General features: G+C 40.2%; 1 protein-coding gene across 2 annotated transcripts in view; it reads right to left on the minus strand.

Annotated features, from left to right (window-relative positions):
* Window positions 1-27,810, minus strand: part of SHROOM2 (shroom family member 2) — a 128,604-nt gene that overhangs the window by 63,036 nt on the left and 37,758 nt on the right. For both annotated transcript variants that reach the window (XM_068425590.1, XM_068425588.1), the window contains exon 2: window positions 11,222-11,373. In XM_068425590.1, coding sequence (XP_068281691.1) covers window positions 11,222-11,373 — 152 coding nt within the window. The remainder of the gene's footprint in view (window positions 1-11,221; window positions 11,374-27,810) is intronic.

Raw genomic sequence — 27,810 nt, forward strand, 5'->3', positions numbered from 1 at the left:
CCCGTCCCAGTCTCTCTTCTGCCTGACTCCAGCTGCCACATGGACTTCACGCCCCACCGAGCCTTTTGGCTGTCCTTCCTCAGGCACACAGCTTTTTGCCAAAAAAACAACAAAGATAAAAACCAGTCAAAGACCTGAACGCTCAATACGCGTGCCCGCTTGGAGATCTGGGAAGCACATTTGGGATGCTTTTGTCTAGACTCACCTTCCTGCATCATTAAAATACATACTACCACATTTAATTTAGGAATACTTATCCAAAAGAGACCGTGTGTGCTCTAAGGCAGAAATCTCTAAATTACATACGTATTTCTGAAATTCCTTTTAAATAATTTAATGAAAATAATAGCCACAAGAGAGCGCTGCCAGCAAAGGATTCAACCACGGGGAAAACTACAGACTTGAAGCTATTCGGGATACAAAAAAAAAACGAAAACGCATCTGTTGTGGTCAGGTAGTCTTATTTGCACATTTAAAAGAAGTCCTCAGACATTTAATTGCTATAGCTGTGATCTTCAGAAGTCAGCTGAGATTCTGGGTATCTCCATTTTTGAACGTGGACTTTGAGACACATTCATGGCTCTTTCTCTTTGCTTTCAAAGGGAGATTACTCAGCAGTTTTTGGATTTTAGGCACCTTTAAAATGACTCACTCCAACTGAGACACCTGAAATTAATAGGTTATTTTCTGATAGCACTATAGCTTTTTTTTTGAACATTTGTAACTCACTAAAACTCAACGTAATGAGCTAAAACATCAAAACCGTGTTTGTGGTTTTGCTGTTCGTTTTTGGTCTCTATGCACTGAGTATCTGAATACCTTGTACTCCCTTCTCACTTACCTTTCCAAGAAAAGTGCTGACAAATTCTAACAACAACAACAAAGTCAGCCTATTTTTCTGGAAGCAGCAAATGGAACTGCAGCATTTTTTTCCATGCAAAACAGGAGAAGTTCCTGGTTTTGCATTTTCAGCTTCTAGTATCTTATCGTAAAAGGAAATGACTCCCAAAAAGCATCCCTAAAAAGAACTGACCCAGAATTTGACAACCAAAAAAAAAAAACCACAAACAAAAAAAAAACCCACATGCTTAACTTATGGACTTCCGGGGAAAGGAGGGGCTCTAAAAGATAAAAAAGAAGTAAAAAAGCAACCTATTAATATTCAGATGCCTTAGAACGGCAAATTGAACCAGTATTTTGACAGACAAGTTACTGACAGAATTTTATGATACAGGTATCTGTTCAAATCCCTAAAATTTTAGCAAAAAAGCATATCCTACCTTAAATGCCTATTCTCACCTGCCAAAAGTCACACAAAGATGTACATAATTGCTTTTTGCCTTGCTCTCAACCATTGCAAGACCTATAGAGTCTGTAGTATTGCCCTTTGCTTTCTCCTCCCATGCACTGGGTAACCAGTTGGTCCGACCTCTCATCTGCCAGCCACCCTGTGTCTGAAAATGGAGCAAACAGCAACACTGAACTACAGACAACAGTGTCTCTTTTAAAAGCAGCCGTGCTGGAAGGAGTAGTACCTCATGGTAGAACAGCAGAGCAGCTCCTTTGCTATCCCACAACCTAGTAAGTTGCATTTTACGTAAAAAGAAACTAAACAGACCTGCAAAATGCTCTGCTTCTGTCTGTGAAAACAAAAAAATGCAAATAAATTATCAAGTCTTAGTGCCCTTAAAGAGCTCAGTCATTAACTTGGGCAAATCAGGATTTCACCATCAGTTTGTTCCAGTTTTCCTTGTATCTCAGCCCAACCGTACAGGCTTGAGCAGGATGGAACAGCAATTTCATTTATAAGATATGCGCTGTCGACAATGAGGTATTAAGTTGTATGAGGTATTAAATCATCAATCTTCCTGCCTGCTAAATTCACAATAGACTACCATGATAAAACTTTCATATTCTGGAACTGTTTTTCTTCGCTCTGCCTTGGGGAACTAGACAGGCACATCTGGATGTCTGAGATAAAAGCATTGATCTTGGGATTTATGGTATATCATATAAGCTACATAAATACTTTTTCCTTAACCTTATTTTGTGCATATTCCGCTACCTTTTGATGGCTAGATAGCACTAAACTCCTGATGTCATTCTCTTACCTCAGTTTTTGCCATGATTTATGAGAATTCCTCTAAAGGATAACAAAACTTTTTTTAATGACTATTTATCATCTGGAAGCATCTAAAATGCTTCACATATCGAACAACCAGCTACAAACACGAGTTCCAGCAGGGTTTTCTTTCAAATATTTTGGAAGTTATAATGCTATTTAAGTACGGTGCTAAAGAAATTAACTTTTAACATAAATACAAAAAAGACTTCATTCACCAGTAATGCTGAAGAAAAACGCAGCCTCTGATAGGGCAAGTGCTAACAGCAGCAGAAGGAATCAAAATACATGGGGGTTTTAGGCTGTCTCACCCTGACCGAGGTAAAGGAGCAGGAGTGAGGAAGAGGAAGCAGAGCAGCCTTCGGACATGCTCCCCACCACCTTTGCCCAGGATGGAGTTAGCAGGCACAGCAGCACGCAGCTGCTGCCTACACTGGCCCAACACGCTGCCTTCAGCAAGAAGGAACTTGCCGTGTCCTTGGAGCACACGGCCGTGGAAACCCTGCTCTGCTTGTGGCCAGAAACAACGGGTGTGTTTTGCCTCCCAGCCGCTTACCGCAATGAGCTTACCGTTCAATAGCTGTCCCAAACGAACTGAGTTTCCTCAGAAACCACATTCCAAATACCAACCAGTGTTTCTACGCAGGTGTGGTGCATTCCCACACCGATTTCAGCTGTGATTTACCCAACCACTTCCAAGGTGACCCAAAAACAGGAGTGAGGAAAGAGAGGTCCTCCAGTCCCAGGGCATTTCAGGAGATTGCCCAGCCCTGGTTTGTCTCATTCCTGATCAAAACACTATAGCCACATGATGCAAATTATGGAGCCTCCACAAAGAACAACGCTACAAGCTGAGATGCTTCAAGTTTTATTCGGGAAAGTTATTTTGCTCTGACATGTCCTATACCAAATCGGATTTTGAAGACATTACCATCCCCCAGAGCGCTTTCTTCCCCATGAGATGCCACCCCCCAGTCTGGCTGCCCACCTGCTGGCAAGGCTGCTCCGTGAGCCAGACCAAAGAACTGACTGTGATTTCAACTGCAACCCAGCAGAAATCTCCCCAAACCCCAGCTTTTGTCACTCTGTCGTTCCTCTGCACTCAGCATGAAGCTGGACTAAGAGCATAAGGGCTGTGTAACTCAGCAGTGTAGTAGCTGTGTCTCTGTGCCAGACTATTTTTTTGCCAGGTGATCCAGTATTATGCAGATTCAGTGGCAATGACCAGAAAATAATGGGTTTCTTCTGTAAGAGATAAGATGCAAATTTGTTCAGTTATTCAGTAACTAAAGCTGCAACACTCTTGCATTCCTGCTCTTCTTTTAAGTGGTCATATTTCTGGAGTTAAGGGTGGGATTCAGAAATTATTTAAAAACCTTTTTATAATCTTTTAAAGTTGGAAGGTGTTACATATATTTACTTGACCAAGTAAAACAAAGTCTCTACACTCAACAGGGTAGGCTACTTGACACTGAAACACGTAAGAAGCGTCCAAGTTCTCAACCTCGTTAGTCATTTAATATTCAGGAGGTGAAATATGTAACTTAAAAGTACCACAAGGAGAACCGCAACACACTGAAAGAGAAGTATCACTACTACTCTCCTGAAGTTGTACATGTGCATGTCAAAGTTCTCGATGACTGTTTAAAAAACCCAATGTTCTTCAGTGCTTAAAAGCAACCCCAAACAATTCAATATTTCAAAATGCATACAACATATGCAGAAGGGTTCCTTCCAAATGCAAAGGAGATTCCTGACATAAAAAGCATTATTTATTTGGTCTTTAATGGATGTGGTTACAATTCTGTTTCAGTCAAGAGTCTGCAGAGATCAACAATATTATCAAACACACACAAAAAAAATCCTCTGTGTGTGCATGTGAAAGTACTATGTGAAATGAGTAAGTCTTCAGACCCCCAAATTTTAGAAGGCTCACCCGTTTCCTCCTCTCACCCAAGGGACTACAGTTTCCATAACCTACACTGAAATTCACCAGTGGAAAGCAGTTTTAAGAACAAATCCAACGTACTGTCTTGGTAAAAAGTTCTGGTTAAATCCTGTAAGCACTTGTATACTTCTTCATCTTCAGTCATGTGAGTAGTCTCACTAAACTGGATGAGACTACTCATGCTCAAAATTAACCATTTCGACAAGTGCTTGCAGGACTTAAGAAAGAAAAAAACGTAAAAATCAATCATGACTCACAGGTGGTTACTGTCTGATGCATATTCCATGCCACAAAAAAGCAACATTGACCAATTTTGGTAATTACTTCACAAAACTGAGTATCATTGCCATAAGTAACCTTTTGAATAAGCATATTCAAATTATAGAGGATTCCTTTTACCCACAAGGAAATGTCTATGCCCTTCCTAGTACTCCAAACGTCACCCTAACAGAGTTGACTTGGTAAAACATGGTGACATCTGTTGTATTTTTGTTATTCAAGCTTTCAGGCTGGATTTTTTAGATTTGTAAAGGAATAACTTATGAAAGTCGCCACAAGATGAGAACATGTCAGTCACAACATATGTATTGAGACAGTCCTGACAGTTGTACAAGACAAATATCCAAGCTCTTTGCAACCAGGGACAACACACCACTAATTGGAGGAACTGAAGCTTATGTCTACTGCAAGTGTCCATTAGTGTGTCACTAATAGCGTGAATCAAATAGTCTTAACGTAACTAAGAAACTGGTGAGGTGGGCAGAAAATTAACAAATAAAAGTGCTTTTTAGATGTACACCCCATGAAAAAGACAGCTGGCACCAGAAACGTTTGAACACCTGTGTGGTATTGCTGGGGTCACTGTGAAGGGAACGCGGATTCATGCTGTTTCCATATCGGTTAAGTGACTGTGCTGACAGTTAGGCAACCAGGGAATATGGTCCTCATCAGGGCTCTTCCAAGTTATAATTTGTTGAAAATATAAGATGAAAGTATGCACTCCTCCTTTTGTGATGTCCATTCCTTCTATCAGCAGTGCAGGACCACACAACTGTGGAGGAGGAGCACAGCGGAGGCCTGGCCAGCCATGGGTTTGCCTGTGGAGGAGGAAGGGGGCATGCCTGAGTGGGACGGGAGCTCCACACCTGCCAGCCTCCACTGTGTACCTCCACTGAGCACACACGTACAGAGTGACTTAGTTGCTCCATTAAACACTCCTTCACAGAGAGATCCTCCTGGGCTTGCCAGGCACTCCTTAGAACACAGGACATTCACCCCAAGGGCTCCTGAACCAGGCCTGTAGGTGCTGTGCAATTCGCACGAGACGTTACGTTTGCACTTATGTGGTTCCTGCCATCACCCTGTGAGCCACGGCAGCTCACCGGCAGCACCAAAAGAGAGAAATAGAGGCCCCAGGCTGGTGATGCCCTGTCACACATCCCGTGCTCCTCGCTCCATCACAATACCCGTCTTGGAGCCGGGGCTGGTAGAACATCCTATCCGGCACACATTTAAAACCAGCCATCCTGCTTAGCGCAAAAGAATGGGCCTACAGCAACTCACTGACCCACTTCTCAGTGAATTTGCGAAATGGTAATTGAACAGTCAAGCTCTTCCACCTACTGCAGCCATACAGAATGCTCAAGCCTTCCACTTGCATCTGTTACAAATACCCACTCGCAAAGCATGTACACCGAAGATTGCACAGGCACACGCTGTTTCACACCCACATGGATTTCAAGAAACACGGGCAGCGAGCAGCTATCACACCTGCCTACTTCTTACAGCAATGGTGTGTGCATGCATACACAGCCCTGAAAAGCCCTACCACAGTTTCCTACCTATTTCCAAAGTCTGGCTGAAAATACAGGCATTAGAACAAAATAAAAATCTGTTCTTGGTCAGTCAAGGCCAAGGTCAGTCTTGAAAAATGAAGAATTATGATTATGTCTACTGTGCAACAAGTAGAGAGAAATCGCTGCTATTTGTTCTGCCATAACAACCCCTAGTTTGTTATGAAATAACAACAAGAAGCAATGAAATAAAATTTAATGGCAAAAGAGATTTTACTCCTACTCAGCAGTGGTTCTCTACAAATGCATTTGGTTTATTAAGCAATACTTAACCATAACCATGGACTAAATATGTATAATACTTGCTTAAAATCTGCAAAACTACATATATTTTTCTACTCCTGTTTCCTACACTATTTTGATATCTATAAAAGCAGAACTATCAAGTGGTCAAACACAGGTAAGATGCAGAATTTACAGTCCTCAATCCGTATCTTGTAACTGTACAGAAAACGCATATCCCTCACCTTCCCAAATCACCTCACAAATTGATACTGACAAGTTTCACAGTACTCCTGCAGCTAAAAGGAGCTATGAAGTGCACAGATAGCCGTTCCACAAGTCATAAATGGGTAAGACTAGATCCCCTTGGTAAGTTACACAAAACCCACCACAGAATATGACAAAATTTCAGTGATTTCCCACCTGAATGCTGTAAATGACTGTCAGATTTTTATTCCCACATTTCTGCTCAGGTCTTCAGTCTCTGAGGCAGTACTGTACAGTCTCTGAGCCCTCGGGACATTCATCAAAAACTCTCCTTCTGCTGTGCTTCAATTAAATGGCTGTCTCTTCATGAAGTGCCATGCAATAAAGATTACCCTAACTTTCCATGTCTAGGTGTTTATAGTTCAATGTATCATGACATTCACTTCCTTTACTAGGATTTTGCACAGTAAATTTCAGCATTCAGACTACACTTCTGACAGAAAGTGTGTTTGCCCTCACTCTCTTTCCCTCTCCTGTAACAAGGGATTCCTCAGCATTGCAGAAACAGCTTGCCCTTTCGCCACAGAAAGGCACCAAAACGAAATGCTATAGAAAGGAAAAGAAAATCCAGCCACTCACATGTGCACAACATGGCCAGAACTACTCCAGAACTTCAAGACTGGTTCTCAGGCTTTGGCAGTTCCTGCAGAGCTGGTCAAGTTAAACTGAAAGTCCAGCTTCCCGTCACCAGCAGATCCTGAGGAAAAGTCATCCATGGCTACTCCTTCCCTTGCCCACCTGTTTCCACTGCCACTAACAGACAATTCAAGCAGCCAACAGGACAACGCCCCGTAACTTCTTTGGGTGGCTCCCAAAGGCCATATAATCCTACCCTCCCTTTAACATTAATAAACCACAAATGGAAGAGTCACATAAGCATCAATTTTTAACAGTTTAGTGTGTCTCATGAATTCATAGTGAAAAATTATTCCAAACTGTCATGGATTTGTTGTATATGTTTATGCCTAGCATGTGCAAAGGAATGGAGATTATATTGAATAACTAGAAGGGAATTTAAGGTAGAAGTGTATGTAGAACAGTTAAATTGCACAGAATGTGGTAACCACCTCAGTATCAACACTCAGAGTGATTTTATGTGTGTATATATGGACGTGCACATATCTTTTCCAAAACAAGAGAAATTCACATACAATTCCTGTAAGAAATGTTCAAAGCACAGTTTCCTTTCCGTTTTCCTAAGAAAGTAATCTACTCAATGACTCAGTACTACACTGAAGAAGTAGCATGTAATTAAGATGCGTTGTTTTGACAAATCCACTTGAGAAAACAACATAAAGCCTCCTGAGTCCTCTTTTAATCCAAGACCTAAAGTACGCAGCACTTGTTCAACCATCAATATATGTAAGCTACTTAAACATCATATTTGTTGTTGAGCCAGTTGCACAGTCCTGATTTGGTTTAGACCACAACTATGCAATGTTTCCAAGAGATACAGCAAAGCGTGTATGCTGATAGCCAGCATATTTATGCTGAGTATTTGGTACTGCAGGAACTTTTATTTAGAGACCAATGTTATTTCTCCCATGCAAGTCAAGCATCAGATTCTTTAAACATAGTGGGTAAAAATAATTTTGTGGAAGCCAGCTACCACTGCTGAACAACACCAGCCCCTTGAGAAACTTTTGCCACAGTCATAAGTTAATTACTGTGAATGAAACATGTTACTCACTATTGCAAAACTTTTTCACTTGGTCTTGGCTGTAAGTACATTAGACTTCTACACTGAAAATAGCATGACCCACTGCTTCCCAGGTACAGAAATAGTTTAGTCCATATAAGGTCAGGATGTGGCTTTACTGCATGAAGGAGTGACTCGTATAGATGAATTTCACATGGACACACTTCTCAGCAGTGACAAATAAAACCTGATTTTTCTGGATTAATTCTACTGCCATTAATAGGAAAGAAGTTCTCTACTTCCCAGAAGAATTTTGTTAAAAAGTAATTTTTCCACATCTCGACAGTTTTTTAAAAAGTTTGCTTTTCACTTCTGGATCAGTCTAGAAATATACCACAAACAACCCTAGGGAAAATAGTTTCCAACACAAAATCTGGATCTTGGCTTCCCAAGCTAACTCTCACAGATAGCAAGGACAAACATGATTAAAACAAAGATTCTTTTAACCTTCAGGACCGGGTTGTTGAACTTTAAATCATTTGTCCATTTTGTGCTTCAGATTATCACACTGACACCTACAGGGAATAAAAATGTTGAATCAATGCTACAGAGAAGCATCATAGTGCTAGACAAAGGACACAAGGCAAGCAGACAAAAAGATGCTAAGACGACCTGCAGATCAATACTTCATCTTACATGTAACTCAATGAAAGGGAATTGTGGGACTATCCCCAGTCTCCCCAGAGAACACCAAGGGTGGATCTAAAGAAGACTGAAATAGTCTAAAAATGCTAAGCAGCCATTTCAAGATTGCTGCAATTAATTAAAGTGCAGACTGCCTCTGAAAAGTGGTGGTCCTATCCAGCTGAAAACCTACTTCCCCAAGTAATTTTGCAGTCAGATCAGTTCCCTGATCCAATTCAATCCAGACCTGCAGGAGTGCTCGTACAAAGACGAAACAACTGGTTTGCTTAAAGACCGGACTGTTTAAAGCACTCATAAAAATTCAGCCTAAGATTTAGGGCAAACAGAACAAAACAATACTGTTGTTCAAACCACAACTTCTGAAAGAAACCATGCAACACAGCTTTTATAAAAACCTGCATCGTTTGAACTTGAACAGGAAAAGAAAAACTCTTTCAGCACACAGACAGCAGTGCATGAGAACAGGCTGGCCAAGAATAAAATGAAACTGGATGTTAAAAGGTTTCTGACCATCAAAGGACTGATGTCTTAAGGCAACTTTCCAAGAGAAAGAGCAAAGTTGAAAAACCACAGACAAAAACCCTAGCTAATTTCATTCAGTAAGTTTTATGAATTTTTATCTAATATTATGCAGGTTTGTCAATGACCCAAAAGGCTCTTGCCTCTTTTGGGAGCTATGGAAGTCTTCATGAATTTAAGACAAAAATGTTTTCCCAAACAACAACCACTATTTCAGCCTCTTGGCTAGAACAGCTAGGTTGCTTTTGCCCATTGCATGCGCTAGGGAAGGAAAAAGAGAAAGGATGAGAAAGGACTGATGAAAATCCATCAGCTTTGCACCGAACTGCACACAGGCATGCGTAGCAATGGAGCTCTGTTGCTTGTAGAGAACAGCCACAAATCCCCAGCATCAAATCAGTGCTTGATTAGCTGTATAAAAGTTCTCCAAAATCACATGTGCAAAGTGAAGTACTTGTGAATGACAAGAATGGCATAGATATGTCTCTTATGAGGGTATTTCAGCATCAAGCTTTCTGCCATTTCCCAAGACAGATCAGAATTCACAGATTCTGAGCAAGTTACTGTCATAAAACTGAAAAGCACCAAGAAAGGGGGAATCTTTCCACTTGGTCTGAAGCTTTTCATAGTAATTAAGACTTGCTATCTTGGCAGATTCTTCAATGTCTATAAAACTTCTCAACCCTGAAGTTCTCGCTTTCTGTGACAAACAGCTAATGTAACCTCTGCTAACAAAAGTTCTTTTACTGCAATAGCCAGTGCAAGCTGAAACTGCTGAACATCAACATGATTTATAAGAGTTGTGAATGCATTTTATTTTGCATTTATTAGCTTTAGTGCTACAAAAATTTTGGGAGAGCTTCCAGAAGTAGCTATTGGTGAGGATATAAACTACCACCTGTGAAACAGATTCAGGTTCCCATAATTCCTTCTGTCAAAAACTCCTTCTTACACCAAAGGTGAAAAGCATACTTTTGTACCTCTCTTACTTACCACTGCTATTTCACAAAAGACAGTCCTCATTTAAGACAGCTTCAAACAGTGGTTATTTTTATAGACTGGGTCATCATACCTGTCAAACCCCAATTCTCAGCATTTTCTGTGTTGTGACAAAATTCTTTTTTGATTTTAACAGAGACACCCAAAATTCTCACATGAAAGACTGGCCGGTATAATTTGCTAAAAGTAATTCATTGGAAAGTTCTGATTCATCAGAGTAGGAAATTAATGAGAAAGATTTTGTTATTCAGAATTCCTGGCTTGAATTTTTTCAGAAGTTACAAGATTTAATCTACTTCAACAACTGTTCACTTTTGTCAAAATTATTTTATGAAACTTATTTTTAATTCAAGTGGGTAAAAAAAGTGTGAACTTAAAAGTCAAAGTCAAAACGACAAAACAAAAAGCTTCCATACCAAAAATGTGGTGTTTTGATAAACTGTTTCAGTTTTTCCCCTTCACTAGTAACTAACTGAAAGTACTTTCTATCCAAACCACATAAGAAAATGCTTGAGACCTCAAATATTCTCGCAAAGCAGGAAAACGCTTTTCCAAAAGCTTCTCACGTAACCCGCTCCTCATAGCCCAACTGGCCTGCACAGCACAGGCACTAAAAAAGCATTGCCCGTGTCTGCACACCAAAGGCAGGGAAGCAGGGCTGGCTGGACAGCCTGCTTCGGGCCCTGCACTTTGGAGGACAGAAAGGAACAGAGTCTCAACTCATCACATTGCAACAGTATTCACAGCATCTATTGCCTCAGTTTTTGCTCTGACCCGTGGGCTACTTCTCCCCATGTCTTCTTCCATGGGGAGGTAACACTGCATAATATGTGCATTAGTAACACTGAAAGTAAGTCATTATCTTGCCCGGTCTTGGTAAATTTAGTTGCCCAGTAGCTTATAGCCTGGAACACATTTGGTTTTCCAGCTGAACAACAGAAGCTTACCTTTTTACTACAAGCTTCAGTGTCTTGTGTGAACCTTTTACCAGACAGATTGCTTCTTGTCGGAAGCTGGAGAGACCCACATCATTGATGCCAACAATTTCATCCCCAGCCAGTAACTTGTCCACAGCTGCAGCTTTGCTCCCATCTTCAATCTGAAGAAAAAGCATATTAAATGGTAGAATTGTTGAGGTTGCACAGTGCCACCTTTAAAATAAGTTAATGAGCTTTTAATATTGGCTTCATACAATAACACAATAATCAAGTGTTTAAAGTAATTTAAAAAGGTACATTAAAAACACTATAAAGAAAGAGTAATAATACAATCAGAAACGAAAATAAATGGAAGGGGGGGAAGCCTCCTGAGAAAACTATAAAACTTGATGGAAATTTGGGAGTCAAAAGCATCTGTGATCTTGAGGTCTGTTCAATACTGTACAGGTAATCATACATGCAAACAGAACTTTGGACAGGTATCTTAAAAACTGGTTCTCTAGAGAAGGTAACCAATAATATTAACCATATAGTCAATAACATTAACCACACAGTCAACTCTAAAAATCTGGCATGCAATGAAACCTCAAAATACAGCTTAACAAAGCTAGAAAATAAAGTGATTTTCATCAGGCATATAACATTTAGGAAAATATCTGAGAATTTACAATCCATACAGCTAACTAACAGCTCTGGCTAGAAGAAGATATGATGGTCTGAGATCCAAGGAAGAACAAAAACACGTCACACTGCTGAAGAACACAGCAATACTAAGGGAAATGCACTGGAAGATGATTTTGCTGCCACAGGCATCTCTCACATGCACTGAATTTTTAAACAACTATTCATAACATGTGGCAAAACACACAAGATAAATCGAAGAGTCCGGTTTTGGCACTTCTCACCCGGATGAAGGAAAAAAAAAAATCATTAAGAGTTACCCATTTTCAAAATTCAAAAAAACAAATCTCAAAAAACTTGATCAGCCAGACTAGCAAGTACCAACAGTTTGAACTGGTTTCAGATCAGGACAACAAGGATGTCATGAGATTACGCAGGGAGAAAATTAGAAGGGCCAAAGCCCAGCTAGAACTTAATCTGGCTACTGCCATAAAAGACAATAAAAAAATGTTTCTATAAATACATTATAGCAAGAAGAGCAGGGCCAAGGAGAATCTCCATCCCTTAGTAGATGGCGGGGGGAAACATAGTGACAAAGGCTAAGGAAAAGGATGAGGTACTTGATGCTGTCTTTGCCTCAGCCTTGAATATTAAGACCAATTTTCTTGGGGTACCCAGCCTGATGAGCTGGAATACAGGGATGGGGAGCAGAATGAAGCCCCCATAATCTAAGAGGAAATGGTTAGCAACCTGCTATGCCACTTAGACACACACAAGTCTGTGGGACCAGATCAGATCCACCCAAGGGTACTGAGGGAGCTGGCAGAGGTGCTCACCAAGCCACTTTCCATCATTTATCAGCAGCCCTGGCTAACTGGGGAGGTCCCAGTTGACTGGAGGCTAGCAAATATGATGCCCATCTACAAGAAGGGACAGAAGAAGGATCTAGGGAACTATAGGCCTGTCAGTCTGACCTCAGTGCTGGGGAAGATTATGGAGCAGATCATCATGAGTGCCATCAGGCAGCAAGTAGAGGACAACCAGATGATCAGGCCCAGTCAGCATGGGTTTATGAAAGTCAGGTCCTGCTTGACTAACCTTCTCTGACAAGGTGATCTGCTTAGTGGGTGAGGGAAAGGCTGTGGATGTTGTCTACCTAGGCTTTGGTAAAGCCTTTGACACCATTTTCCACAGCATTCTCCTGGAGAAACTGGCTGCTCATGGCTTGGATGGGCGTACGCTGCACTGGGTAAAAAACTGGCTGGATGGCTGGGCCCAAAGAGTTGTCGTGAATGGAGTTAAATCCAGTTGGTGGCCGGTCACAAGTGGTGTTCCCCAGAACTCAGTGTTGGGGCCAGTTCTCTTTAATATCTTTATCAAGGATCTGGATGAGGGTATCGAGTGCACCCTCAGTAAGTTCACAGACAACACCAAGTCGTGTGGGAGTGTTGATCTGCTGGAGGGTAGGAAGGCTCTGCAGAGGGATCTGGACAGGTTGGATCGATGGGTCGAGGCCAACTGTATGAGGTTCAACAAGGCCAAGTGTTGGGTCCTGCACTTGCGTCACAACAACCCCATGCAATGCTACAGGCTTGGGGAAGAGTGGCTGGAAAGCTGCCTGGTGGAAAAGGACCTGGTGGCGTTGGTCGATGTCCAGCTGAATATGAGCCAGGAGTGTGCTCAGGTGGCCAAGAAGGCCAACAGCATCCTGGCTTGTATCAGAACTAGTGTGGCCAGCAGGACTAGGGAAGAGATTGTCCCTCTATACTCGGCACTGGTGAGGCCTCACCTTGAACACTGTATTCAGTTTTGGGCCCCTCACTACAAGAAAGACATTGATGTGCTGGAGCGAATCCAAAGGGCAACAAAGCTGGTGAAGGGTCTAGAGCAGAAGTCTTACGAGGAGCAGCTGAGGGAACTGGGGTTGTTTAGTCTGGAGAAAAGGAGGCTGAGGGGAGACCTTATCACTCTCTACAACTACCTGAAAGGAGGCTGTAGCGAGGTGGGTGTCAGTCTCTTCTCCAGGTAACAAGCGATAGGACAAGAGGAAATGGCCTCAAGTTGTGCCAGGGTAGGTTTAGATTGGGTAATAGGAAAAATTTCTTCACTGAAAGGGTTATCAAGCATTGGAACAGGCTGCCCAGGGAAGTGGTGGAGTCACCATCCCTGGAAGTATTTAAAAGCTGTGTAGATGTGGTGCTTAGAAACATGGTTTAGTGGTGGACTTGGCAGTGCTAGGTTAACGGTTGGACTCAATAATCTTAAAGGTCTTTTCTAACCTAAACGATTCTATGACTCTGTGATTCTAAATGTTGCTGTAGGTGTTGGAACACTTTGTAATTCAGGTCCTCGGCTTTCTCCGTTTCTTCCCATCTCCTTTGCTGTCAACGCAGCCTCCGGCTTATAAGTTGCTTGGGCTCATGATCTACGCATTTAATTTTATTCCTGCCTCACTTGCTCACAATCCATATCTCACCTCTTCTTGTAGATTTGACACTTCGTCTTCAAAGCAAAGACTTTCATTTATGTCCTCATTATATTTTGCATTGACTACAGTACCTCCAAGTCTCACATTATTAAATGCCAGTGAATCTACAAAGAATAATTCCTTGTAATTGCCCCAACTGCAGAAAGCTTCATAAAGAACTGCCATCTTCTGAGGCACTCAAGTCAATCACAATGAGGTAAATCCAGAGGAAACCTAACTTCATGAATTCTGAAGCTCACAGTACAGGTTTTAGGAACACTCCAGCAACAAAAGCATAAATTAAATAACCTAATAAAAAAAGCAATATGTCTTGGTGAAAGTACATTAGGATGATCTCATACACCACAGCTATCTCACTGCAGGCACATAAAGGCTTTCTTTATGTAAGTTTAGGATAAATGTTCTTAAAAATCTTCAGACCTGTAAATCTAAGCCAAAAAGAATGCCATGAAAAATGCTTAGTCTTATATCCCATTCTAAAACACTCATTAATACTAATCAAGCAACTTTATTTCCAGAACTTATCTTAATAAAAACCACAGATAATTAAAGACAGAGCAAGTTTCTACATCGCGATACATCTAGTTCTCAAGCTATGACCTGCCCCCTGACCTCCTTGTGTATCCTCTGGGCATCAAGAATTTACCAGAATACCAAATTACTGCTGCAAATCTTCAGTGAAGTTGAAAACAAGGGAGCAGCAGTGGAAATCACTTATATGCAAAGAAAGATTTCAGTCCCAAGGATGTCAAGTAGAGAGTGGCTGCCATACAAGGGACCTTGAAGTCAGGCAGAGCTGAATAAGAGAACAGGCAGCCTGGGACTCCTGTATCTCAAGCCTCTTAACAGGCAATTGCAAGTCTTTTCAAGTGTTCAGATGCACTTCTGGGTTACTACTATATAAACTGTGCCTGGAAGTCTGAAGCCCAGTAGGTTAGAAAAGCAGCGCAAAAACATTAATGAATGTCAGAGTTGAATCACTAGAATTGTAGGGAGAAGGTCAAACAGAGGTAAAGAAAAAAAAAAAAAAAGAGCAAATATCTTGTAGGAGGACACATTTTAAACTGCAAAATGTAGATGCCAACCAGTTGCGGCCCTTATGTCCTGAGCAAGGCACCAACTTAATGACAAAGGGAGAGAAGCCCCTGGGCTCTGCCACCTGGGCCTGAAGACCTCAACAGGGTCTTTTTTTTTTTGTCTTTAAAAAAAAAGGGGGCAAAAATCTGTCTCCTAGGGTTTCAAGGAATGTTCATTGTTCTCAGTAAGTGTGTTTGTTTTTTCTTCAGGCTGGCAATGCACTGACGGCAGGGAGTATTCAGTTACCCCCTCTGAGTTTTCATTTCAGCAGGGAGGCTACACATTCCTCACAGTGCAAGCTTTCCAAAGAGAGTTTGGCTGTCCAAAACAACATTAATCAAAAAAAAAAACCTAAAACCAATATTTTAAAAATCAAAACCTAAGCACAAAGCTGAAGCCATCCTCATGAAAACTAGAAGTGGCTTTCTTTAATACCTTGCCTCCAGATCAGCTGCAGCTAGGGAGAATAAAAACTACACATCCATTCACAGTAAAAGTCTCCCTGAGCTGAAAAAATTTAAACATAAACCTTTCATACTCCCATCCCCGAATGGCTGTATGAATGCAATTCCACTTGACAATGCAATTTTAAGTGGAAATGGGAAAATTAGCTAGACAGGAAAAATACAATTTCTTCAGTTACACTAGAAGTCCTTTAAGTCATAATGACTAAAAAAAAAAAATCATAAGGCTCTGCATACCTCTAAAGAAACACAGCCAAAAAAAAAATCCATGAGGAAAAGACCTCAAAAATATTGCCCTACTAACCAGCCTCCTCTGCTCCAACTTGGACAGTGCCATTCCAGCTTCTCCTTTGGGTTTTCTCTTTTTCTGTTTACTAGTCTTACCATTTATTATTTTTATTTGTTCACCTGTTGAGAATATTTTCATCTCATCAGATTTTCACTAGAAGTGTAAATCCCAACCAAAATACATAAACATTTTAGAACAAGCAAATACACTTGAAAATTTCACAACTATCTTTCGCACCTCAAATAAGAATGTGTTTCACTCACTCATCTACAGAGTCAGCTGTGCTATGCTGTGTTCAGGATTTAAGCCCAAATTTTAAGATTTAAGCCCATATTATTTATCTAACTAGCATCCGTTTCAGGTCCCCAGAAAAACTAGGTCAATAGCTGAAAATAAAGCCTTGTAAATGCAGAAGGTTTTAAGGTGAAGTCTTTCAACAACAGTCAACAAGAAGAAATCTGCCTCAGTCACTGTCAGCCTGCAGATGCGACTGGACATAACCCTGAACAACCCCTCTGCTCAGTCTGGCGTACTTGCAGGAACTCAATGCCCATAAAGTACACATCTTAACATTTTTATAGCAATAGCAGGAAACAAAAGGCACATACAAGAAAAACAACACCTTATTTTCTTATAAATAACAGACATATGCCTTCAAAAAACAGGTATAGTTACACTGCCTATTTTGGATGAGTAAAGAGTTCCAGAAATCCCCTCAAATCATGCTTTCGATATGCATTAAAAAAATCATACCCCTCTTACTATGCCAAATTAACAAGAGCAAACACCATGACTTCCTATCCTTAGCGGGGATGTTGATATTGCTACCAAAAAAAGTGTTTTCAAAAGGAGATGAAAAGGATGTTGACAAAAAGCATCTGCTTAGCCAGTCTCCAGCTCTCACCCTGCTGTCCCTGATGACCTCTCTATGGCCAAGAGCAAAGGCAAACTTCAGAATCTGTGTATTAGGGAGGACTGGAACTGCAGACTCCTGCCATCATAACGGTATCTACATTAATTGTTGTATCTTCCCAAATCTATTTTTTCTCATAAAATATCATATCCACAAAACAGGAAGAGACACTGATACAAGATGCAGATGTAGATAATAGGATTAAAAAAAGACGTGATTGAAAAAACAACACGTGTAACTGTTTTGTGAAATTCTCCCTGTGAAAAGGAGAGCGAGCCTTGAAATGGGGGAAGAGCTGAGCCGTGGAGAAAAGTCTAACAGCTAGACACACAAACACATTCAAAGGACACTTAAAAGTTTGTATTTCCACTGTTAGTAATACATGCAAAGGGGAAAATAATGGCCTGTATTTGCAGCTTTAAAATGCTGCAGTGTTGATGAGGTGCACCACTTCTAGAATGTGACCCCTTCACTTCTGTGTTTATCAGGTCTGATGCTTTACTTGAAACACCCACATTCCTCAATAGGCACCTGTATAAACAAGCAGGAGACAGGTTGGGGAAATGCCCTGTCACACAAGAAACCTAGTTTTGTTTACAATGACGACAGTTTCTTGTCCATGCTCTCTTTGGACAGGGTGGGAGACGGGATGGAAACTCAAACCCAGAGACAAACACAGGAAAAAACAGTGCCATTTATCAGCATTCTGCTATCGGCTGTGATAAACTATTTTCTCATAATTCACTTCTCATACAGCCAAGAAATGATTCTGTGGTTGCTTGTCTTATGAGCATCCAATACAGATTTTTTTCCAAAAAACTAACAATCTTTGTATGAGATCTTCAGAACAAGTAAAATGTAGGAAGTGTTAACTATTTTCACTTGCACAGAGTTAAACAAAGGAGAAATACCTTTACAGTTCAAGTTTGGCATTTGTGTAACTTTGAGGAATCAATGTAAAAGTAACAGAACTGACTTAACTCCAGCTACACGTTCTGCAAGCGCAATCTTCGAGTGGCAAGGGCTGCAGCCACCAGCAAGACTCATGGGTCAAATGGAGGCAGGATAAAACAAGGATGCAAACTGCAACAGGACCAAACGGGTCCAAAGAGAATGGGTATGAATACATAAGGCACCTCGCACAGGCATGCATGCACTGGAAGCTGGGCAAGGCTAACGCATTTGATTTTACATTCTTTTATATCCTTTCTTTCCCACTTCACATTTAGTACCTGGACATTAAAGAGACTGCTGGAAGGACACCTGCCAGGGAACTAACTCTATCCCCCTTTTACAGATGGGCTCAGAAGCATATATGGAAACAAGGCCCAAAACGATGCAGGATGTCTCCAGCAAAGCAAGGAATTCCACACAAACCTTCAAGTCACTGGAGGGTATCCATAACCCTGAACCACCTCTCCCCACAGACTGCAGGTCCAACAACCAGCATTAACCACCCGACATGAACTTTAAGGAACACCGTATAAAGAAAAGAAAGCTTAATGATGTGCTACCAACTTGCAACAGCTGGGCCTAAGCGGTACTATCCAATACTATTAACCTGGCAATTGCTGCACTTCGATCAAGCACGTAAGTGTCTGCAGCATTTGGTGACACTCCACCTTAACACAGAAGCCAGAACTTCTCTTTTGCCTGGCATGATCATTTCACACCCCACCAGCCATGCCCATACTTGCTCTTCCCCAGATTATGTTTAAACATCACAAGCAAACAGCACTAAATTTTAGGAACATTTAGTCCAGGGCAATGTATTTCCCTAACAGCAGTTTCTTCCTTCCCTACACCTGAGGGCAATGGCTCATGGTCACTGACACAGGACCTCTGAACATAGAAACCCGCCTTGGCCAGCTCCTCTTTCATAGTGTCCTCCACCGCACTGCACAGACCGAGCTGCCAGGCTGGCAGGAGCACTGCCTTCTGTCAGCAGGTGGCTCTTAAAAATCAATTTGGAAACATTTTTTTAAAGGGTAGAGTTCAGTAATAGGACACGGTCTATCACAGCCCTTTCCAACTGCTCTTTATTTGGTGTATTTAAACATTTGGATATTTGCCCAGCAATCCTTCCTTTCTTTTTTTTTTTTTTTTTTTTGAAAACTGTCACTTGGTACAGTTCTTTAAGTATTTATTCAATTTTTATAATTGTGTCCACTCCACTGTTTTGATTAAGGCCTTGCTGTCACTTCCACTAGAACAGGCCATTTTTGTGGGGGATGTATTACAGCTGTGAAAACTGACTCCAGGCTGAAACCTAACTTCACAGTTCCTCAAATTAGAAGTGTTAAAAAAGTATTGTAAAATTCCCACCATTTCCCTTTTTAAAAAGTAATGCATATACATAAACTGATTAATAATTTATTCCAACCTACATTCAAAACAATACCTAACATTAGCCTGTGAGAAGACTTTCTGACTATGAATCACCAGTTACTACTTCTAAGAGGATACTGTTATTATATCTTAGTCCATTTAAATCACAGGGCCATTATGAGCTCTGCAAATTGAGGACCAATTAAAGTATTTGAAGTTAAAAATTTAATTAATCTTTTCTCCAAGAAACTAATGATAACAATTCCCACATGAAAAGTTTCTAGAAGAGAGACTTCACACAGATCTGTAGGTTTTAAAAACTGAATGACAGATGTTTATTTTTAAAGTTTTTTCAAAGTGATTCCATTGTTTCAGCAATAGAAGTTGGAAACATTTCATCACTACTGAATACTTGTACTAGAACTACAAAAAAAAAAAACCAAACTAAAAACCACCTTGATGCTTTGAAAGCACAGAGCTAATGTATCAGGAAAAGGAAGGTGGGGCTGCTTAGTGTCAGGGATGGTCTTTTTGCTATTAGTACCTAAGCTTTGCTAGACACATTTTACAGCTTCTAAAGAAAATTTGCTTTTTCCAACTGAGTGAGATTTAGCACAATAGCATTTAGAAGCATATCCAGGCCTTTTCAGCCCCCATGGCCCACACCAGCAGGCCCGCATCTATTCCACCTCCACAGAGCAACTAAACCAGTACAAACTGTAGTCTTCAGGGATCTTTCTATGCAAGAGCCCCTCCAAGGCAGCACATGTCCATCAGGGAAGGCTCCTAGCCATCACAATCCTGACAACCCCAGGCTGGCACTCAGGAAAGAGCAAAACAAAAATGGACCCAGCTTACCTGGAGTCAGAATAAGGCCAAGACAAGAGTGGAAAAGATGGAGATGCTGGAAGCAGGGGCGGGGGAAGAAGCCTGCTGGTGGTGCTGGTCCTGAACCTGGAGAACCCCAGCCCCATTCCTCCTTCATTTGCAAAGCATAGCTCAAGTTTTGATTTTTTCTAGCACCTCATCAATACCTAGACACTCTCTTACTGCTGTTATTTAATACAGCATTCATCCAGACAAGCTGTACACATCTTATTCAAGAACTACTGAGAAATAACTCCCATTTACTTTCAGCCAAGAGTTTGGTTTTGATTTTACAGAAGCTAATGGCATCCAACCCAGAGAAACCCATCTGAACCCACTGACATCTTACACTGTTCTTAAACATACCTGCCTATTTTTTTTTCCCAAAATAACAAAACAACCTGTATAAGAAAGGGGCACATACTGTGCTATGAAAAAAAATACCCAGAAGGCCAAAAGAGACCTTATTTCTCTATATCCAGTTTACTTATTATAACAAACCTTCTACCAGAGAAGTTTGAAAGGGTTAGCTTAACCGTATGTATTTGTGCAAGTTTACTTATGGATGATTTTATACATATAGGCTGTGTATATACGTAATCTGTGCAGTTAAAGTTAACCATTTTTTATAGGTCTACATTTTTGTACTTTCAGCTACTATGAACAATGATAAGGATGGTTAAAAAAGAGGTTATGCATAGAAACAACTCACATTTTATCTTTTCAAACTGATAACAGGAACAGACTTCCAAGAGGAAAAATACGACCTGACAAAGTAATCTTTACGATCATAAGGTTCAAGGCTTTTTACTTTGCAACTACCATACACTTCCAACAAGGTTATCTTTCTGCCTTCCTGTCCATCCCAGGAAAATAATGTCACAGCTTGCCAATGTGTCCTTGACAATAAGATACTGAAGGCAATTCAACAGCCTGTAAAACCACTGTGTAACTAGGGAAAGGGTAGGACTCACCGAAAAATCAAAGGGGGGGTTGAAGGAGTGTGTCTGTATGGTCATGTAGGTACGGTTGTGTATTAATTACAAAGGAAAAGTCCTGTTTCATCAACTTATAGTTTGTTTGTGATGAACTTTTACATGCCTCAAAAGGAAGACATTGAAAGACTTAGTAGACAGGAACAGAATACTTACTGAAAATAAATTTCACCTATTTCATTCAGTCAATCAGTCTACGTGTAACCCATTACATAAAATTTAAGTTGCATCTATGCCTACGTCTACAGACTGCTGTGGTTTCCAGAAAAAAGCAACACTTCTAGACACAGGTAGCACTGATTAAGACACAGCAACAGAAAAAACTGCTTCATTGGCTGTTTCAAAAAGCACTGTGATAGGCCTGCCAAAAGCCACAGGAATTTTCTAAACATTATTAGGTTTCCATTTTAAATATTTTCTCTTAAACAGCCCATTTTTAACAGAATACTTATCTTGACAAACTCATACCATCATTGGCTTATAGTCACACCTGCTATTTGAGACCTTCCATTTTTGTCGTAGCACAGATGCTCATTTTTTCAGACACTGAGAAAGTACAACATTCCCCAATAATTCTTGTAAGAATATTCTTATCAACTCCAGAAAACTTGACTTTATCACACAAGTAAAAGCAATTTTTTATAGTTACTGCTGAAGTATTCATTTAGGAATCCACGGCTAAGCACCGGAGTGAGCAGAACATAACATTACACGCCTAAGCAACAATCTAGCAGACACAAGCATTAATGAGAATGACCTATAATAACTGATAGCAATTTCTTCAACAAGAGTTCCCCTTTGCACTTTTAAGACAAAAAAGTGTCACTAAGGTGCTGAATTTTAAAACACATGTTATTTGTTGACTCCCTTAACCATTACCCTTGATAGGACAAGGCATAATGGTTTTAAACTGCAAGAGGGTAGATTTAGATTAGATATTAGGAAGAAATTCTTTCCTGTGAGGGTGGTGAGACACTGGAACAGGCTGCCCAGAGAAGTTGTGGCTGCCCCCTCCCTGGCAGTGTTCAAGGCCAGATTGGATGGGGCTCTGAGCAACCTGGTCTAGTGGAAGGTGTCCCTGCCTGTGGCAGGGGTGTTGGAACTAGATGATCTTTAAGGTCCCTTCCAACCCAAACCATTCTACGATTCCTCTGCAAAGAAAACAAACAAACAAACAAAACACTTCAAAAGAAGGTTAAGGCTCCTCCTAAAATTTGAGGGTTTAAAAATATGACACTTCGTTCTTCACATTAACTTTTGCTCCCTGTTCAGAACTGATATTCAGGCTCATACAGCACCCAAACTACAGACTGAAGCCTTCCTTTGCCACCAACTTCCTCAACTATTCCAGTATTTAAAGCCAAGTTCAAACAAGAAGACACATTTATTCCTTCTTCCCCCACCCCAGTGTTAAAGTAGGCAAACCCTAAAGCTGTCTTAATTCATCATTATATATTTTATACAAGCCCATTTGTTGTAAGTATACAGTACTTCAAACTGAATAGATACAGATAGCTGTTGCCTCTCTATCAAACCCATTTCTGCTGTGCACGCTGTATGCAACTTCAATTCTCCTTTCTTAAATCAATGAAAACTCAGAAGCTGGTGGGCTGACCCTCAAGAAAATTAAAATGCATATTATTATAGAAACAAAAAAGGTCTGGGTAACCTTGCCCTTAGGTTCTTCTCTGTTCGTGCTTGTTAGTGTCCCATTAAAGGAAGAGAGTTTCACCCACTCCACTTTCACCCAGAATTCAAACATGAAAAGATGAAGAAAGGAAACACTAAATACAGGATTAAATATATTTTTCTAGGGCAGGAACTGCAACGCAATTGCTTCTAAAATTATCAAACAAGGTTCACAAAGCAAGCTGCAGAAAGGACTGCACGGTAGTTTCTGCCCAAGCTGTTCTACCTTGTCAACTCCAGTACCTGAGCTCACAAGTATGGTCAGACACCAGAGGGTCACTCTTACAGAGACAGACTGCTAATACCATCAATGTAAACCTCTCATGATGCCACACTAATAAAAGCATGTCAATAAAAAGCCTACAAGTATTTTTATGCAGTTTATTGACGAGATGAAAGAGTACCCATCTACCTTCCCAGGGCACATACTCATCTGAGCAGGGCATGAAACATTCATGTAGCTAGAATTAAGCACCAACATCTTCAGTCTGTTCTGAGTCAGGAACCTGAAAAAAGCAAAATCCAGTTCTGGAGAGGGACTAATCTATAGCAACTTATACCCCTAGGCATCATTCACAGTATGGTATCCTGCCCTTTTTCCTCTAACCATCAGCACTCTGTTGCCATATATTTCAGATTTAAAAAAAAAAACAACAAAAACAAACACAACAAAAAAAACAAACCTTTCTTAAAAAAAAAGAAATTTTCCTTTCTTCTAAACAGACCTAGGTGTTCATAATTTCAGGTTCTTCATTTTGTGTAGTTGTTCTATATGCCATTCCTTACAACTCCATTACTTAATATCATCACAGAACATTAAAAGAAATTCCTTCCTCATGAAAAATTTACCATGGAATTAGATATGCAAGCATTTTTGGCATCTCTGCAAGTATTTTGCCACCTTTTCTCTACTTTAGAGGTCTAATTCTTCCTAGGATTAATGAGAGATAATTAACCAATAAGATAATTATAGTGGGTCATGTAATTCATACTCACATTACAAAAGTTACTTTTGCTTAAGAAATTATAGGATTGTGCTGTGAATTACCAAATAATGCATTAAAATGACCATGGATTAAAATAATGGAAATTTACACAAAACATACAGATAGGAGCTTCAAAAAGCTGCATGGATTTAGCAGTAAATTGTGATGTAGCATAGGAAAATTCTTATATTCTGAAATTAGAGGATGCTTACTACTCTAAATGGACATTTACAAAATTGGCTTTCATTCGTAGCTCTTTCAAAAGCTTCATTGTATAACACATGATGCTGACATAATTAGGTCTAAGAGCAGGCACATTACTCCAAGAACTTAAAAGAAAAGTTTTAAAGAAATATCAAAATATTACACATGCAATTAGCTGCATTTCCTGATTAAGAAGGTATATATTTAATTATGACAAAACTGCTCAGTTCGACAAACATCTGTATTTCTGTTGGGCAAAACTATCTGTCATATGTGCAGATGCACCTACTAAAAGACACATCCTGTTCGTGCAGCACAAGTCACAACTCCATCCCACAGCACTTGCTAAAGTATGAGTGGAATTTCGGGGAAGAATGTACAATAATTCTTGCACAACAGGAGAAAATTTATACTTATACTTCTATTTTCCCACATTGGTGGGGGGACCACTATATATGCACATGTGCATGTCATCATTCTTATGGCTTACTTCTCCCACTGCTGCCTATGCTGGTGAACACGAACACCTCTCAGAAGCATGTATTCCAGCAGTGTGCAACCACACTAATGAAAAATTCATGTCTTAGCACGCCAGTTTAGGATGTCAGCGTTGCCAGGAGGTTGACTGTTCTAAATACTGCACAACACAGGAGATTTTGAACATGCACATCTTGATAACCGACAGACCATTAAAGACTGCCTTGTACTAATGTTCTGAAAAGGGTCTGCAACACGGTTAAGGAAACAGAGTATTTTGTGAAACCCACAAGATACTGTCTGTATTTATGAACGCCATGAAACAGCTGTTTTCCTTTGAGATAAGACAGGTCTTAAAAGCCTAACACTGAAGTATGTGAGAGCTGGGAGCAAAGCAGTATTTTAACCCACTGTTTGATAGTCCTGACAATTTCCCACAGGCATATTCTTATGACCATCTTCAGATAAAAGTAACACGGTCTTTTGGAGAGCCTGCCCACTGTAGGCAGTACTTACACGCAAAACTTGCTTTTCATTCTCAAGCCTGTCACCACCACCTGCCTTCCCACAAAAGCGTATTCTGAGCAGGGACATGATTCTTCAAATGGTGAAGTGCAAAGGATTCCCTAGACAAAAACCCTGAATTTTGTTTTATGCATAAGATCTATGCATGTAGGCTGAGATTCAGTCACAAAGGAGGAGGTTTTTTTTAAACATTGACTTGGAGGCTGAAATTTGAAAGCAAATCTTAAATTCATCCTGCAAAGATCATTAGGTCACAAAGCATTACACGACTTCACTACATGTTGAGCTCAACAAAAACATCTATCACCACTACAAACAGCAGAGAACATCTATTCTTCTGAATGATACTCATACTTAAATATTAAACTGCGTACTACATTACAACAGCTACATACTGCAAAATTTTGTTTTCACTGTATTTAAATTCTCTCTAAATTCAATAAATTTTTATACTCTAAATTGCAGGAAAACCTTTTATTAAGATTTTATTTATGATGGTAAAAGAAAGTTGAAGGTTTGACCAAACCAGCAACTGGAAAGCTTTCTGCTTTCCAAATGAAACAGGCAATGTTTTTCTGCATCGTTTGTTTTTGACCAGCCTTCTATAGATAATTTGATATTTTGTGATTCAGGAAACTGCAGTATCTGGTGAAGATTCAGTTATCCATCTAAGACTATGATCACCATTACATTAGTTGCATCACAAACTCAATCATAAAAACAAAAAAAGAGTTTTTGTCCTTAAATAAAAACTGCATTCAACGGCATGCAATTCTAATGATACTTTGGTTTCTGAAGACACTTGCTGCCTTTGCCTCATGCCTGCCTTCATTCTGGATCACCAACACTGCAGGCTTAGACTTCACTGGTACACAGGGCTGAAGCATGCCACTTCCAGAAACTTAGGGAATGTCTTGCATTCTTTGGTAAATCCATCATCCAACCATTTCCCAGATGAAGCTTAAAATCTATAGCTCAAGCTTACTTCAGGTTGTGCGTTAGTCTATGCAATCTTTCCAACAAGGCAGCTTGTTGCCTTCTTTTACTATAGAAATAACAGGCTGTTTCTCAAAACAGCCTCAAAATCTGACAGAATGAATGCATTTTTACCCACCGGTAAATCCTTCCTGGCATTCCTCATTTATAGTTGCTTGAAGAATAAGTGGGTGTACTTTAAGATGCTGAAAAAAATTATTTGGAGAGAGTGGCACATCGCTGAGTGGTTCTGTCTCTCAGTAGTTATGCTGAGGACTGGGCTGCAGCTGAATAGGTTGGGTTTTTAGGTGATGGAGTATCTCCCATCCTTTAAATGCTAATGATGTGGAAACACATTTTAATTTCAACTTATTAGGAAGGGGCTTTGGAAAAGATGTTCTTTTAGCCAAACATGCACTTTATGTTCCTCGTTATAGACTGCTTCTCTGTTCAGATGTTCATGTTGGGATACTTCTTTATGTAGCTCCTTACTTAACAGGGAGATTTCTGGATTACCTATTTCAAGCACTTAATTACTATAAACTGTATATGGACTCTAGGAGCTAGACATTAGACACTATAATGACCAGTTTGTAAGCCTCTAGAGTTTTTTGTCTGGCCCAGCTATGGACCTGAAGATTGGTTAATGTGTTTTTAAAATATTTGTCATCTTGGCTCCTGAAGATGAACCCTGCTATTTTTGTTAAGAACTGTAATTCTCCTTTTAACAGGTAAAACAAATGGTATACCTAAAAGTAGATTTGGAGCTTTCGCTTTTCATTGGTTTTAATATTAAAACAGTGTATAATTACTACAGGTCAAAGCTGAGGGCTGTTGAAAATAAGAACGTATTCAAAGCCTCTTACTACGCAGGTCAGTACAAACCCACTGTTTTTTTACTAGACAGCTATCCCTATGTGTCCTGTGTTGCTGTTAGTTTCTCTGTCTCAACAATAGCTAAGGACTATGATACACGAGAGTTCAGATGGCTTAGTTGCTCCTGTTCATGTACATCTAGTGTTTCAGAAACACGGGTCTGTAACTTCAAAGGCACCTTGGCGAAAGAAAAGCACTACACAGACACACCAAAAAGACATGAAGCTATGTGAATCTGGAGGAAAGTGGCACTGGTGTTCCTGGGTTTTGTTCTTGTCTCTAGAGGTACAGATGTGCCTTCTGGGAGTACATCCCAAAATTCTCAGCTTCTTCACAGTAAACTGAACAATACTCTTCACTTCTAGTTCACTGTTCACTCCTAGCAAACTGCAAAGAAAAACACATTTGTTCTTTCCAAGATACAGGAAGGCAGAGATGGGCTAGCAATAATCCATTCAAGTTGGCCTGGGTCTGTACTACACAGCAGATACTAGCACCCACACTACTGTACCAATGTGGGCTGTGTTTGATACCTGTTGAGCCACTCAACAGAGGGAAGAGCTGCAGCTTTTTACGTTAGGGGGTTTCCAGAGCATGAGTAAGACTGACGTGCAGGAAGTTAGATAACTGTGCAATAAAAGACTTAAAATCCCCATTTCATTATCTGAGGAAAAGCTGCAGGGACTCCTGCTGCGTTCACATGCTTTATTTTCTGAGCTGTACAAAGTAACTGTAAAAAAAAAACATTTCATGAAGCTCTCTCAAATGCATGGACATTAGCAGTTAAAGCAAGCATGGTGTATCTGCTAGATAGTACCTCTTCC

Source organism: Nyctibius grandis, chromosome 2 (genome assembly GCF_013368605.1).
Source record: "Nyctibius grandis isolate bNycGra1 chromosome 2, bNycGra1.pri, whole genome shotgun sequence".
Lineage (NCBI taxonomy): Eukaryota > Metazoa > Chordata > Aves > Nyctibiiformes > Nyctibiidae > Nyctibius > Nyctibius grandis.